Source organism: Pelophylax lessonae (assembly GCF_965119305.1).
Source record: "Pelophylax lessonae genome assembly, chromosome: 7".
Classification (NCBI taxonomy): Eukaryota; Metazoa; Chordata; class Amphibia; order Anura; family Ranidae; genus Pelophylax; species Pelophylax lessonae.
In genome coordinates this window covers 247,286,589-247,302,942 of record NC_138774.1, presented here as the reverse complement: position 1 = coordinate 247,302,942, position 16,354 = coordinate 247,286,589, and the positions used below count along the sequence as shown (strand labels likewise).

Below are 16,354 nucleotides of genomic sequence, written 5' to 3'. Positions count from 1 at the left end.
CTGATATCAATGCTGAGAGTTATAATTTGGTTCATGCGTCCGGCACAAATTTGCATCTCCGCCACTAAGCTCCATATCTCCCCCTGTCCAGGTGGGCAGATCCCAGCATCCCAGGTAATGGCAGCTGAAAGAGTGGTGTCTGTGACAGCTGATGATCCGCCACAGCGGATCCCCAGTGACGCATATACAGGTACCAGCCTCCCCTCCCACATCCCACCCACCCCCCCCCCACACACACACACACACCTCCGAGCCCCAACCCTGCCTTGGCTGCAAGGGGTACTACATAGCTGGGAGTGTCTGCATGAGACCTCACTGCCCCATGACTGACACACGTGGGTAGTAGACAGCCTCTTGCCTGGGACTAATCCCTGTCTATTTACTACCCTAGACCCTAGCCTGTCTATATACTACCCTAGCCTGCCCCTAAACTGCCCTAGCCTGTCCATATACAACCCTAGCAGGTCCGTATTCTACTCTAACTGGTCCATATACTACTCTAGCTGGTCCATATACTACCCTAGCTAGTCCATATACTACCCTAACTGGTCCATATACTACCCTGGCCTGTCTATATACTACCCTGGCCTGTCTGTATACTACCCTGGCCTGTCCGTATACCTGCGGACCATGGCTGGGGCTGCCACTATTTGTCTTCAGGCCAGGTCCAGAGGCGCAGGTGTGGGCCTGCGGACCACGGCTGAAGAAATATGTGGAGAGGCACCACAAAAATATTCACCCCCGCCACCTTCACCATATACATGGGTAGGGAAAAGGGGGTGAAGTCAGGAGCGGAGCCAAAGGGGGGGGGGGCAAAATTAGGTTTCGCTTAGGGTGTCAAAAACCCTTGCACCAGCCCCCCCCTAGGCTAGAAGGTCTCATTCTGTGATTATTCTTAGGTTTAGTTCATACTCACTCCTTATTACACAAAGATTTTGGAGACCCCACTGGTCATCTAATCAACAGTGATGTGCCCCTCAATTACCAATGGAGAACAAAAGGGTTTTGCACACAACATAAAATACTTTTTTCAAATGTTCAGTGAAGGACACGACCTTTGCCCCTCTATGGTTTACTTTTTGCAGGTGACCTATGGCCATAGTTTGCACATTTTATAAGTTTATGAAATTCCTTCCTTTTATGGCCTCAAAATGCTTTCCAATTGAGCCTTAAAACAGTTACTGGGTATAGCCACTAAAGGGAGCTGTCCCTATCAATTTTTACAACTTGGTGCCTCCTGTAGGTGGCAATTTACCACTATAAGTAATCTAATTTGCAGGATTTTACGCTGAGTACAAAAATCATATTATGTGCCCCTTATCCAGCATATAGTTTCATATTACTTCTTCTTTTGTTGGAGTATAAAAGATACAATGCCTATATCATGGATCCTCAAACTATGGCCCTCCAGCTGTTGCGGAACTACACATCCCATGAGGCATTGTAAAACTCTGACATTCAGAGGCATGACTAGGCATGATGGGAATTGTAGTTCCTGAACAACTGAAGGGCCATAGTTTGAACTTAAAGACCCCTGGCCTATATGGTCAGAAGTTGACACGGGAGTAGAAAAGGACTTTGAAAGAAACAGAACATCATTTTCTACTGACTTTTCTCTACAGTATTTCCTGCTTTTCCTAGGTTAAACTGAAAGAGAGTAAAGGGCCATACACACTATAAGATTTTCTGAAGACTTTTTCCTTTAGACTTACCAAAACCATATAATATGAGGTCAAACCTAAACACTTTCAATTTGTATGCAATCTGGCAGGCCCTTGCACTACATAGAAAAGGTAAATCTGAAGGAAAAAGTCTTTGGAAAATCTTATCGTGTGTATGGCCCATTAAACTCAGAATGAACAGGCTACATGTATTCTGATTCCAAAGACTTCAATGTCTACTGCAAATCATCTCTTTCTTTCTCTTAACTGTCATAATTCACCAAGGCTAGCAGGAAATGAGTGTCCATGGCAGTTCCCGTTGGGTCTTATCTCTGCATTATCGTAATGCTGGGTCCACACTGCTTTTGGCTCTTGGCTGATGCAGGGCACCTCTATATGGAGTCTGGGATATACCTTCGATCCTATCTTGTTGCTACACTTCTTGGTTTGTATTTTACTTCCCTTTAACCCACACTCATCATTGGTTGTGCAACGTATCCCGCCTTGCCCGCCTGCCTGTGTGCCCTCAGCTCCCGGGTGGGACTTACGAGGGGGCCTTCGATATCTTTGAGGTAATGAGTGTCTGTGGTATGTGGAGTGCTGAGTAAACAATAATGAGTGCATCTGTTTCCATTCTGCCAACATATTTCATGTATACAATGGTCATTATAAAAAAAAACCAAAAAGCAAAAAACAAAAAAACCTATAACCATTCAGCTTTCACCGCCCCAGATACAAGAATGGAAAAATGGGACTGTATGACCTGCATTCTTTACTGATATAGCTTACCATACAAGCAGTGCTCCAAATATCAGCAGGGGTTCCATAGCCAGCACCAATCAACACCTCCAAGGCTCGATACTGCCGTGTCTGTATGTCGTCAGTGAAATGTTTGTGCTTTGAAGACAAGAAGGAACAAATGCTATTTACCTCTTAGTAAAGCTGAGAATTACTCTATCAGGGTCGATAGCTTTTGTAGAATACTTACCACCCAACAAGCATTCCCCAGATCTGCAATCTTAACAGAAATTTTGTCAGCATTTTGTGGGTCTAGAGGGTTGGTCAGAAAATCTGTGGCTTTTATTGAAACTGTAATCAGAGAAAAAAGATACACTTGTGAAAGAGAAAATAGAACAGCCATTTTATTTATAAAACATTCCGTTGATAAAGCAGACACATAAATTGCATAATGCCTCATTTCCACTGAGCGGAACGGTTCGGGTCGGTACAGTTTGGGAGGGTTAGAATGGTCCGGTCTATTCAGGTGAGTGTTTCCACTGCAAGTCGGGCCACCAGGGGCCATGTGGGGTTTACACCAAATGAGGTGTTTGTTTTGCTCTTTCATTTGACGTGAGCATTGAAGTTTTCCTGTCCGCCAATCAGTGGAATCTATTGTGTGACGCCAGTAGCTCCGCCCTAACCGTACCGTACCATTTCCTATGGCCTTACATCTGAAGCAGGACCAGGAATGGTGCGGTTTGGTTCGGTTGTATGGGCCACTTTCATAATGGAAACACCCAAAATAGCGTACCGTACCGAACCGATCCGAACCGTTCCGCTCAGTGGAAACAAGGCATTAGAGACCCCAGTCAGGTAGAGCATTTTTTTCAATCCAATACTCTGTATTGTGTTGCTCCTCCTGCATGCTTGTATAATAAATACATCTACTCTACAATTCAGCTTCAGAAGTTCAAATGTTACTGAAACCCCATGAGTTTGGGTTTTTCTGTCACTTGGTTAAAGGAAGCTTTTAAAAGTGACTTTCCACTTGAAGGCCCCCTCCTTCAAACTTTGATAGTCTTATTTGACACCTGCTAAGGAATTGTCACCTCATCCCTTTAAACCCGAACACATATGTCAAACAACCAAATCACCCAAGCGCTCACTCCAATTGGGGTTGACATGCGCGCCGCTCTCCTCAGGCAGGGAACTCCAGACATAAGCACATGAAAGAGAAAAGGAGGCGCAAACACCTAGTGCATTACCTGTGGACACCTTTAAAAAGTTTATTAAAATGCCAAAAACACACTCCCAGACATGAAGAGTAAAATTCTCATATACTGTAGAAAGTCCACCACATGTGGAAATGAACATGTCCCTGTAATTGGACTGCTGACACGTTTCGGGAGTCATGCTCCCTTCCTCAGAGCTATTCTTTCTTTCAGCAGACCCCAATATATACTGAATTCGCCTACACAAGGTCCCTCCCCTTTCCTGTGGGCCATGGGCGGGACCACCTAGTGTCTAAGCCCACTGACAGCCTCCATACATTCCAAACACTTCCACTAGTGGCAGATAGACTAGTGGGCTTAGACACTAAGTGGTCCCGCCCATGGCCCACAGGAAAGGGGAGGGACCTTGTGTAGGTGAATTCAGTATATATTGGGGTCTGCTGAACGAAAGACCAGCTCTGAGGAAGGGAATGTGACTACCGAAACGCATCAACGGCCCAATTACAGGGACATGTTAATTTCCACATGTGGTGGACTTTCTATATGCAAATTTTACTTTTCATGTCTGTGAGTATGTTTTTGGCATTTTAATAAACTTTTTAAAGGTGTCCACGGGTAATGCACTAGGTGCTTGCGCCTCCTTTTCTCTTTCATGCCCGAACACCTATGAATTACACAGGTTCTGAGGCTAATTTATTGCATATAAGGCACCAAGTGAGTTTTTTTACCACCTTAATCAGCCACAGAACCTGTGTAATGAATATGCGTTTAGTTTTAAAGGGATGAGGTGGCAACCCTATATGGAATGGAGTTGAAGATTTTCATACCAGTGCAGCACTTCTATTTGGTACTCATGAATTTCTATAGGGAGATTCACACTAGAACCTCTCCCAAATATATACAATGCTAGATTACATGTAGTTGACATAGTTACATAAACTGATTAAACTTATCTTTTATAAACAGCCAACTGTGTTCAAGCTCTAATTAAACAGGTGTAAATAAAAGTTCCATTGGCGGGATGACATATGCAGACCATATGCAGGCAGTAGCAATGAGGTTCCCTGCTGCCATGGATTTGCACAGATTTCAGTGGGTTTGAAATTTGCTCTGAATTTTTTTTTAACCATTATGAACAGTATGGCCTTTGAACCACGGGCAGCAATCTTTAATTGTCTTTTGTTTCAGTAGGTGGCATTCTGGGTTGTTCATTTCGTTGGGGGTATACAAACGTTATATTTTATTTTATGTGATAGGTCCTGTAACGGAACCTCAGACCCACACTGTACTTGTGGTCTTCCATCAGTATACGGCTTCCTCGCAGTCATGAGCATAGATATCAAATCCCAGCCGCCGTCATACAAAACTAGCCTGACACTTAGCTTGTATACTGGAAACAACTAACTCCTTTATTAAAACAAGCAGGAGACTTTTATACACTTGAGAAGCATGACAGTCACTACATGAACAATGACCTGAATATTTACATAAAGCATCACACAATGGTGAGATAACGAGGTACAGCAGACTCATGGCTAATCCCATCTAGACAAGGTTATCATTCACATGCTAATTAGCTCCGCATACTTAAGTCAGCCTGGAAGCCCAGACTGCCGGCACCAAAGGTAAAACAAGATATAATATACATTATTATAGTGTAAATACTGAGAACCCACCGTAAACAATAGGTGAGCAATTCAGCATAATTTACAATGCGTGGAAGACAGGTGTTTGAGCTGATGGCATGCATCTGTTACAAGGTGACAACTGAAGCAGTCCAAACCATCAATTTATCTGTCACATAGTTTTTTCACTGTCAGTGACGGTACGTACCGTCACAGGTCCTTATTTTAAGTTTGCGATACTTAAAATGCAGCATTCAATTGTTGCTGTTCTTGGATGTTACTTTTGGTCACAGCACAGCATTTTTTGAAAGAAAGAAAAAAACAAGGCCTTATTCACACTGGCACGCTTGCTTTAGTTTTTTTTTTAAACGCAGAAGAAGTGATCTTGGAAGTATAAATAACTTTTAGGCCCTCTGCACACAGGCTCTTCTAGCTGCTGTGCATACCTCCCAGCATTTTACTGCACGTGAGAGGTGCACTAAAACTCTTCTAGTCCATCCCCGCCTGCAGCTGGTCAAAGTCTTTAGTCTTCTACATTCAATGTATTCATCCCCAAATGCAATGAGCCATTAATGCGAGTACCATTGGGTACAGCGTTCAGCCCTGCCCAGCTGCAGCCTGCCATAGACTTTGACATGCTGTAGGCAGCGAGCTGGAGGCTGCACCTGTGTCTCCTGGGCAAATGCCAGGAGGCACGCACAACAGCTATACGGCCCCATGTTCAAAGGCGTTTTACGCTTTTCCTGTGTTTGGATGTTCCTGCTTTTAGCTAAGCGTAGTTGCATTTTCAGTAAACCCATTTAGCCACTTTTAGATGGGTTTATGCCTTCTTTCCACTGAGCGGTATGGTTCGGTACAGTTCAGTACGGTTCGGAACGCGACACCTTGATCAGGCTTGCGTTTCCACCGCCAAAAGTACCTCATCTCAACAGTACCTCAACAGTGTAGCTCCACCCTGTTGGTACGGTACTAATGTGCTTGGTACCCCAACAAAAGGGTCCCAAAAAAGTGGTACGGTACAGTTCGGAATTAGGATACCATTCACAACTTTTGACAATGGAAACGGCAAAAATTGCATACCGTACCGCTCAGTGGAAACGAGGCATTAGAGTTTCTAATCAAATCCTGGACACATAGAATTCTATTTTTTCTACACACAGCTAGGGACAGCTAGCTTTGCACAACAAATTTACAAAATGTAAACAGCGAACAGGAATGTGATGGAAAAGCAACTCCGTACTACTTTGGGGGCGACTTGTGCATTACCATGCACCACGACTTCTGAGCGACTTGCAGGGACTTCACATAATGGAAGTCTATGCAAGTCGCTCCGAGGTCGCCCCAAAGTAGTACAGGACCCTTTTTCTAAGTCGGAGCGACTTGTGTCGCTCCTATTAGAACGGGTCCTGTAGTGGTCAATGGACCGCGAGGGAGCGTGACTTGTCAGGCTGACAAGTCGCCTGACAAGTCGTGCTAGTGTGAACCGGCTCTAAGTCCTGGTTCACACTATTGCGATGCGGGAACACTGCGAATATACTGTGTGTTCCCGCATTGCATCCGCAGAACAGGCAGTTCACACTGTCATATGCGATACGCTGGGGGTGTCAATTCAAAGTTAATGACACTCCCAGATCAGATCGCATATCGCAGTGCGATCTGACAGTTCGCACATGAATCGGATCGTACTGGTGTGAACCACGATGCTATCCGATTCTGCTGCGGACCAAAAAAAGGGTCCTGTGCGAGTTCACTGCGATCACGGTGCAAATTCAGCCATACAAACTGTATGGCTGAATTTACACTGCACAGACATCGCATGTAATTTTAGGAGCAGTGCATTCTGAATCATATGCGATGTCTGTGATCGCATCAGTGTGAACCGGCACTAAAGAACAGAAATATCAAACAAATAAAAGTAGAACTAAAGGCGATTTTTTTCCATTTGGATAGAGTAAAGAAAGGTTATAACGCCAGGCCAGTTGATTTTTGTTTTGCCATCTGTGTCCCACTGGGGAGATCTCCCTTCATCTCCCTTCACCTCTATTCCTATTCTGGTGACAACAACATTTTTGGATTTTCTTTCACCTTTAGTAATAATAAACACAAGACAAATAGAGAAGAGAATAGAGAAGTTTAACCTTATGCTGGCCCAGGGAAGCAGATAAGGGGGGGTTCTGTTGTGTGTGCTTTAACTATTGTCGCCGGCCACGCCACCATTGGCGCACTCAGCACAGACTCACACATATTGCTGTGTGCAGCCTGTCTGAGCCTGGCCGGCTTTTACAACGCCTGCCTACCGGGGAGCGCCGGCCCGGGCTGTCGGACTGAGCTTGGGCTGGGGGACTCGGAGAGGCTCTGTGAGAAGGGAGGGGCGGGGCTGGGAGCTCCACTGATGCTCGGACCCTGCCCTGCCCCGCCCCCTGCAGCCATTTAAAGACAAAAATGGGGAGCGCGTGGAACAAGCAAGTGTCCTCAGCAATCATTAACCCCTCACCACCTTTTGTTATTCTGAAGAAATTATGTTTTGTTCTTCAGCAGCACAGAGGCAGCACAGAGGCACAGAGGAACAAACCATGATTTCTACATAATAACAAAAGGTGGCGAGGGGTTAATGATTGCTGAGGACACTTGCTGGTTCCACGCCCTCCCCATTCTTGTATTTAAATGCTTGTGTTGCCTTCTCCTCCGTGACTTGACAAAGCGCATGCACGCAAAACATGTTGTCACGGCAATGTTCTCCTTCATGCGTTTCAGGCTGGTTTAGTTCTGGGTTCGAGACTTCTATCCTGCTTTGCATTGCTAAACATGTTGAGCGCCGGCAGGTCTGGCTTGGCTCCCGTTCAACATGGCTTTTACACAGCTCCCACCAAGCCCTGGATTGTTTCCATCTCAGACAACCTCAGGGTTTGGATCCCCTCACCCAGTGGACCTGCAGTTCATTGCCAACCATTTTGAAAATGTTTGCCCAGGGTCCAATCAATTTTAAAGAGGGCCCTGGTTTTCACTGCTCCACCACGGTGCCTCCAGGCTCCATTATATAACATCATGTCTTCTTGACTTGTCCAGATGCAGCCTACAGGACAGGAGGCAGCACTGAGCAGAGTGGGAGCAGCTGGCACCTAGCCACTGATCGGTCCTCTTTATTTCCATTGGATCCACCTCCTTGCAGTGCTGCTTCCCACCTTTGGCTGCTGCTTGGGTGAGGAGCTGGACCCCCCAAGGGTGCTGTTAGCTGCCAGCCTGCCATGTGGACATGGATGTGTGCTGCTGGCTGTTGCTGTCTGCAGACCCAGTCCACCCCGGGTCACCAGGTGTGTCCCTCTTTCCCTTGTGTCCTCAGTCAGGCTAGCTTAAAACTGCAGTGCTGCAGAATTTCTTCCTGTCATTATACTAGGTATCTGAGATTGTGGCAACTGCTGGCAAAGTTGGTGATTGAGGTGCTGGGATTAGTCCTCCATAACTGCTGCTGTGTTAGCCTGTTAGGCACATGTAGGAATTTGGGATCATGGCCAGAATATTGGCATAATTCTACCCGCCACTGTGCCCCAATTCCAAATCAAACTGCAATGCTGGCAAAACACAGAACATGTGTTTGTGTTCCATTCATTTTTAGGGGCACCAAAATGTGGCGTCTTTTTGCTGTGATAGTTCAGTGATTTATTCCACAACAAGCATTCAAAACCACACTGTGTTTTGGTGCCACTAAAAATGAATGGAACACAAACACATGTGCTGCATTTTGCCAGCATTGCAGTGTGATTTGGAATTGCGGGCTGAATCACAGCGATATCCTGCCCATGATCCCAAACTGCTACATATGAAAAGCCAGGGCCTAACAGGCTAACACAACAGCAATTATGGAGGCCTCAGCCTCAACATATTTTATAGGTACAAGGAAACCCAGGTTTGTTTAATCATGTCCCTTAGACCCTCCCACTCTAATGTTTTTCCACACCCACTTTTCTTGCAGCAGCGCGCTTAACTCACTGCCTTCGGGAATTGTGAGGTATTTTCTGTATGTATGAACAATGCACAGTACCGCTTCTCTTGTCTGGTATTTCAGGTCAACAAAAAAAAACAGTGAGTGCTTCCTTCCACAAGATTATGCCCCTTTGGACCTGCCCAGTAAGATTGGCTATTACAGTTCACCGCCCTGTGGTAGGCAGTCCAATGGTGGAACTGCATTCTGGTGAAGGGGGGGGGGCACAATAGCCCAGCTGGGGAGATTGCTGTACTAACACAGCGAGTTTTAGTACAGTGATCTGTCAGTTTTTTTTCCTTCAGCCAGTACCCAGTTTTAGACTGGACAATAGCCAACTAAACTGGGCAATGTTCAAAGGAACTGGCAAAACTAAAATCAGGCTCAATTTTCAAGAGTATAACGCAAAAAATTGGTGCTAACCAAAAAGAACCTGCGCAAAAAAGATATTATTTGACAACAGGAATTTCCAATAAATGAACAAGTGTATGTGAAATTGTTTCCGGGAATTTCTTCCACACTGCGAGCCGCAATATAAACGTAAAAACGTGAAAGATGGATAACAAAGGTGAGTATTGCGCTCAGCAATCAGTTCTCATTGTAAAGTGCTATAGTGCATATGTGATTGGTCACAAACTTGCAATATACAAATTCAGTAAATGCATAAATAAATAATTACATGAATTAGTGGATAAATAAATAAATAATGGGGTGAGCTAAAAGTCCTTAAAGTGCTCAGTGCAAACTGTGCAGACTGTGTCTTCAGCAAACTTGGACTTGATGGGAAACCTCCACCAAACACCTCCACCCAGTGGTCAGACAATATACTCCTTACCAGAAGAAGATGACCCCTTAATTACAAGGGGTCAAAACTGGCATTTATCTCCACACAGGCTCAAGACTGTCCTCATCGCTGTCACCACATCAAAGGATTTTTTAGCTCCAATGCCTTTACAAAGCTCCGGATCTCCGGGCATCATAATGCAAAAAAGATAAAGGAAACTCCAATAGTGTATTACCGTCATATATTGGGTTTTAATAAGATAGATTGCACTTACATCATAGCAGTATTTCAACGCCTGGAAGTACAATGTATTCAGCTGGTCTGGTGGATGGGACGCCGCTCGCGCTCTGCGCTCCACCTCACCGGAGCTCTACGGTCTCACGCTCACGTCATCAGGGGATCCCCTGATGACGTCAGCGCGGCTGACGAAACGTGCGTCGGGAGCGTGAGACCAAGTTTTGTTATAAATTTTTGCCAAAATGTATTCTGCTACATGTCTTCGGTAAAAAAAAATCCCAATAAGTGTATATTGATCAGTTTGTGTGAAAGTTATAGTGTCTACAAACTATGGTACAGGGTTGTTCTTCAAAAAGTTTCTGCATTTTGTTATTACGTTTCGCAGCCATCTTTACCACAGCGTGACGACTCCTACTGCAAGGTCAGCCGGCTTGCCAGACAGATTAGTCACATGACATTCTCAGAAACGACCAGTTACTACTCCTCCCGCCCTCACCGTTTTCAAAGAAAATATAAAAGTGCAGAAACTTTTTGAAGACCCTTCGTACATTTGTAAATTGATTTATTCTGATGTACTGATGGCCTATCTCATTTCATGAGGCCCAAAAATGCTGGGTCCTCCCAAAATTACCCCTTTTTGGAAAATAGACAGTCTGAAGCATCTAACAGGACACGGGTATGGTGAAGTGAGTTTTTTGGAGCTGTAATTTTTTGTAACAATTGTTTTGAAATTTGTATTTTTTATTTTTTACATACTGTCACCAGTACAGTACAGCATCACCATATGACTGATGTGCAGGAGGTGATCAGGGACATTGACAAGTGAAATTTTTTTAAAACATTTTTATTTTTTAATTTTTTTTTTAAATACTTTCATTACCCTAGTTCAGTGTCACCATAGTAACTCTGTACTACTCTTTGGGGGGGATTTTTTGTTGTTATTACAATTTGTTTGCTGTTACAATAAAGATCTATGAAGATGAAGACCCAGCAGAATTCCCTAATTGTTGGACATGTGGCGTTCCGCAAGGTATGCTTTTCCAAATATTGTGGACATGCCCGAAGATCTGGCCTTTTTGGTGCAAGGTTTGTGACTTCATCTTGGATCTCACAGGCATATCCTTAGTTATTGATTCTGCAGTGTGTCTGCTCCACCTCAGTGTGCTATTGAAATAAAGATATCTTAAATCTTTAGTAATCTATCTTCTAAGAGCCCATTCACACAGGGGCGACACGACTTGCTAGGGCGACCTGTGAAGTCGTGGTGCACAGCGTGCACCGCGACCTCGGTGCGACATGCACAGACTTCATATAATTGAAGTCAATGCAAGTCGCCTTCAGGTCGCCCCATAGTAGTACAGGACCCTTTTTCTAAGTCGGAGCGACTTGTGTCGCTCCTATTAGAACGGGTCCTGTGCTAATCAATGGCAGGCGACCGACCGCGACTTGTCAGGCGACCAAGTCGCCTGACAAGTTGCGCTAGTGTGAATGGACCCTAAATGTTGCTAGGTCCGTATTCCATCCAATTGGTAGTCTGACCATACACCCTCGATTAGTCAATGGGTCCATGTAGTAAAAGAAATATGGACCATGGAAGATCTCACCATGTCCTTACAAAAGCAAGAGGAACGCTTTCAAAAGACATGATTTTATTGGATTTTCAACATTGCTAGCTACTGAACCCTCCCGGGTGAAAGGACTGAGGAGTACTTTCCCACCCTTCCCATTTTATAATTATGTACAGGACAGTTGGCTGCAATAAACAGATAAAACATATGTAGGAGGATTTATTGAATCTCTGTGTAGGCTAGTCACTTCACTGGTTATAGGTAAGGGTTTACAACCACTTTAAGTAACAGGTGCTTTCATTTCAGGTTTTTTCTTTTTTTTTTTTTGGTGTACTTCTTTCAGACATGAGTTGTCATCACCCATCCTAGTTACCCGATCTAGTGGCTCTACTACTTTCTAAGGTTTGGTTCATGCCAACAGGTGCAACCATGCACGAGAGTGCTTCCGTGTGTTACGTGTAGCACTGCCCATTCATTTTAAATGGCTGCCCTACATGCAAGAAACGTGGAAAAAAAGTCTGAGATACTTGGGGGTGTCATTAACAATTAATGGTACCACCATGTGTTTGCTAAATGGCAACGCCTTTCTCTGCATGTTATGAAAGCAAGTGATTTTGCATGCAGTATTGACATTTAATACTGTGACATTAGCCTAAGGCATAGGACCTGCAAAAAGTACGCAGATCAGGAGTTCTGACTTCACACTTTACTTTATTATCATTAATTAAGTACTGAAACCAGAGCCAGCCAGGCAACCATATTTCTAAAATGTAGGTGGCAAAGGCAAACCTTGTTTATCTGCCAGTACAGGTCTAATTTTTATGTATTTTCTACTGTAAAACTTACGGTTTGGAGATAATATTCCTCCTCTTTCTCGACATCCAGAATACCCAGATATGGCAGAGCCGGAGGTGGCAGAAAAGGCTGAGCTGGAGAAGCCCGAGGTGTGCGTGTCTGGGCTAGCGCAACGAGGGCCTGTGCCAAAACCATTGCAGTTTTCATATGTTCTAGGTGATTGAGGGCTCTGAGCAAGACATGTGGTACCTCCGCTTCCCAAAGAGGAGTCTGCACCCTCACTGTCTGCAGGGATAGGATCTGTTGTGGAAAAAAGGTATTAATTGTCAGTGACAATACAACAACATGGCTTTATATTACACCACTAAAAATTTGTGCTGCTCAACCATTCCACCTCTTTTTGCAGGCATATTAGCTGATTTCGGCTTTTCAATGAGAACAATTACATAAGCCTGATAAATACAGAAAGAAAACGCATACTGGTCCATGTTACAAATATAATTGCCCTAAAAACTTTAGAACTTCAGAAAGAAAACAAACATTTTTTTTACATATGTGGAAAGAGATTAGCTTAAATACTTGAATCAATGTATATCAATAATAAAAAATGTGGTATGTGCACTGCTTGTTCTGCTTTGTTCCTAGTGGTGCTGCAGTCCCATTGTCAGAATGGAAATAATATATACTAATATTGTGAAAACCCACAATGCTGCTGGAGGTCAGAGACCATTTGACCTTTGCATTGGCTTTAGGTCAATTAGTGGAGCTTGAGTAAGCATTTTTGCAGTTATGGTAAGAAGGATGTACATATCAATCATAAACACTCTAAATTAAATTGTAATTTGGAAAAATATTCACAGAGTCTGTTGTGCCCAGTTCTTCATTTACTTACAGTATCTCACAAAAGTGAGTACACCCCCCACATTTTTTAAATATTTTATTAGATCTTTTCATGTGACAACACTGAAGAAACAACACTTTGCTACAATGTAAAGTAGTGAGTGTACAGCTTGTATAACAGTGTAAATTTGCTGCACCCTCAAAATAACTAAACACACAGCCATTAATGTCTAAAATGGTAGCAACAAAAATGAGTACACCCCTATGTGAAAATGTCCAAATTGGGCCCAATTAGCCATTTTCCCTCCCCGGTGTCATGTGACTCGTTAGTGTTACAAGGTCTCAGGTGTGAATGGGGAGCTGGTGTGTTACATTTGGTGTTATCGCTCTCACGCTCACATACTGGTCACTGGAAGTTCAACATGGCACCTCATGGCAAAGAACTCTCTGAGGATCGGAAGAAAGAATTGTTGCTCTACATAAAGATGGCCCAGGCTATAAGAATGCCAAGACCCTGAAACTGAGCTGCAGCACAGTGGCCAAGACCATACAGTGGTTTAACAGGACAGGTTCTACTCAGAACAGGTCTTGCCATGGTCGACCAAAGAAGTTGAGTGCACATGCTCAGCGTCATATCCAGAGGTTGTCTTTGGGAAATAGGGGTGGGGGGTCAGCCTTTCAGACCATACACAGCACACTGCATCAAATTGGTCTGCATGGCTGTTGTCCCAGAAGGAAGCCTCTTCTAAAGATGATGCAGAAGAAAGCCCGCAAACAGTTTGCTGAAGACAAGCAGACTTGGGACATGGATTACTGGAACCATGTCCTGTGGTCTGATGAGACCAAGATAAACTTATTTGGTTCAGATAGTGTCAAACGTGTGTGGAATCAACTAGGTGAGGAGTACAAAGACAAGTGTGTCTTGCCTACAGTTAAGCATGGTGGTGGGAATGTAATGGTCTGGGGCTGCTGTCACTGGAGAGCTACAATTCATTGAGGGAATCATGAAGCCAACATGTACTGTGACAAACTGAAGCAGAGCATGATCCCCTCCCTTTGAAGACTGGGCCACAGGACAGTATTCCAAAATGATAATGACCCCAAACACACCTCCAAGACAACCACTGCCTTGCTAAAGAAGCTGAGGGTAAAGGTGAGGGACTGGCCAAACATGTCTCCAGACCTAAACCCTATTGAGCATTTGTGGGGCATCCTCAAACGTAAGGTGGAGGAGTGCAAGGTCTCTAACATCCACCAGCTCCATGATTTTGTCATGGAGGAGTGGAAGAGGACTCCAGTGGCAACCTGTGAAGCTCTGGTGAACTCCATGCCCAAGAGCAGGGGTCTTCAAACTATGGCCCTCCAGTTGTTCAGGAACTACAATTCCCATCATGTCTAGTCTTGTCCGTGAATGTCAGAGTTTTACAATGCCTCATGGGATGTGTAGTTCTGCAACAGCTGGAGGGCCGTAGTTTGGGGATCCCTGCCCAAGAGGGTTAAGACAGTGCTGGAAAATAATGGGGGCCACACAAAATATTGACACTTTGGGCCCAATTTAAACATTTTCACGTACGGGTGTACTCACTTTTGTTGCCAGCGGTTTAGACATTAATGGCTGCATGTTGAGTTATTTTGAGGGGACAACAAATTTACACTGTTATACAAGCTGTACACTCACTACTTTACATTGTAGCAAAGTGTAATTTCTTCAGTGTTTTCACATGAAAAGATATAATAAAATATTTTCAAAAATGTGAGGGGTGTACTCACTTTTGTGAGATACTGTACCTGGCTATTGTGTAACTTGGTGTAATGCATGTCAAAAGAAGGAATGGTTCTTTCCTGCATTGTCATCGGTATGCTCTGCAATTTGACATATCTAAAGTTCAGTGCTGGAAAAGTTCTGTTAAAGCATCTCAGAAACATTTGTGAAAAACTCTGTACTCTTTTCACAGACTACAGATTGATTTTATTCAACTGTCTTAATGAGAGTTGTATGTGCTTGTGTGTATGGCTGCTTTCTCTGGTGTGGATAGATGCATGCTGCTGTCAGAAAAAGTTTTTAGATTTAGGTGGTGTAGCTGATAATGATAGATTAGGGAATAAATCAATACAAACAGTGAGGTTGACTGTTACAACTTTACTTTGGGAAAAAAATATAGCAAAGGTTTATGAGCAGTCAAGACTAAAATGGACAAAAGCCTCGGGATTGGCAATAATGTTTATGAGACGCACACCCTGTGAACCTTCAAACTGGTCTCCTTCTGAGATACTATTTGGATACGCTTCTAAGAATGAACTTTATTTAGCTCATGATTCTCATCTTTCTCCAGCTTGTGGAGCTTTTCACTGAACTTGTTATACGTCTGCATAGTACACTGGTCCGCTTTCCAAAGTATATTCTTCATTTCTAGATCCTGAGCTAAGGTTGCTCAACTATGTCTCAGAACTGGAGACTGGGTAGTTGTCAAGCAGCACCTTTCCATACCTCTGCAGGCTTGCTGGGATGGGCCTTTCCAGGTTCTGATGTCTACTGCTATATCAGTCAAGCTTGAAGGAAAGTCCGCCACACCTCCCATTGTCATGCCTTCCCTCTGTGACATCAGCACTCCAGGGGATTTCTCCGACTGGGTTACAGGCCATGGAGGAGTTTGCTGTTTGGTAAAAAAAAGCCAGCACCAAGCCAGACAGAGTCTTCCAACAGGGTGTTGGTTGTTTGCTGTTGTTTATGTGCTGCCTTAAGCCCAGCTAGCCTCTTGAGTTCCTGCCTCAAGTGAGCCTTTCCGCGGGTACAGATGAGAGTTGTTGTGTTGTTTCTTCTGAAGCTTTCCAATTCCCTACAGATTGAAAATGCTTTGCTCCAACTTTACCATGCTTCTATAAGAGATTTAAATTCATCTGACTGTTGAGTGT

The 16,354-nt window shown here is 44.0% G+C and overlaps 1 protein-coding gene across 4 annotated transcripts in view; it reads right to left on the bottom strand.

Moving 5' to 3' along the window:
* SRPK3 (SRSF protein kinase 3) overlaps positions 1-16,354 on the bottom strand; it is a 252,684-nt gene that overhangs the window by 26,961 nt on the left and 209,369 nt on the right. For all 4 annotated transcript variants that reach the window (XM_082262612.1, XM_082262611.1, XM_082262613.1 and 1 more), the window contains exons 11-13: positions 12,653-12,886; positions 2,650-2,750; positions 2,451-2,558 (exon numbers count right to left, since the gene is read on the bottom strand). In XM_082262612.1, coding sequence (XP_082118738.1) covers positions 2,451-2,558; positions 2,650-2,750; positions 12,653-12,886 — 443 coding nt within the window. The remainder of the gene's footprint in view (positions 1-2,450; positions 2,559-2,649; positions 2,751-12,652; positions 12,887-16,354) is intronic.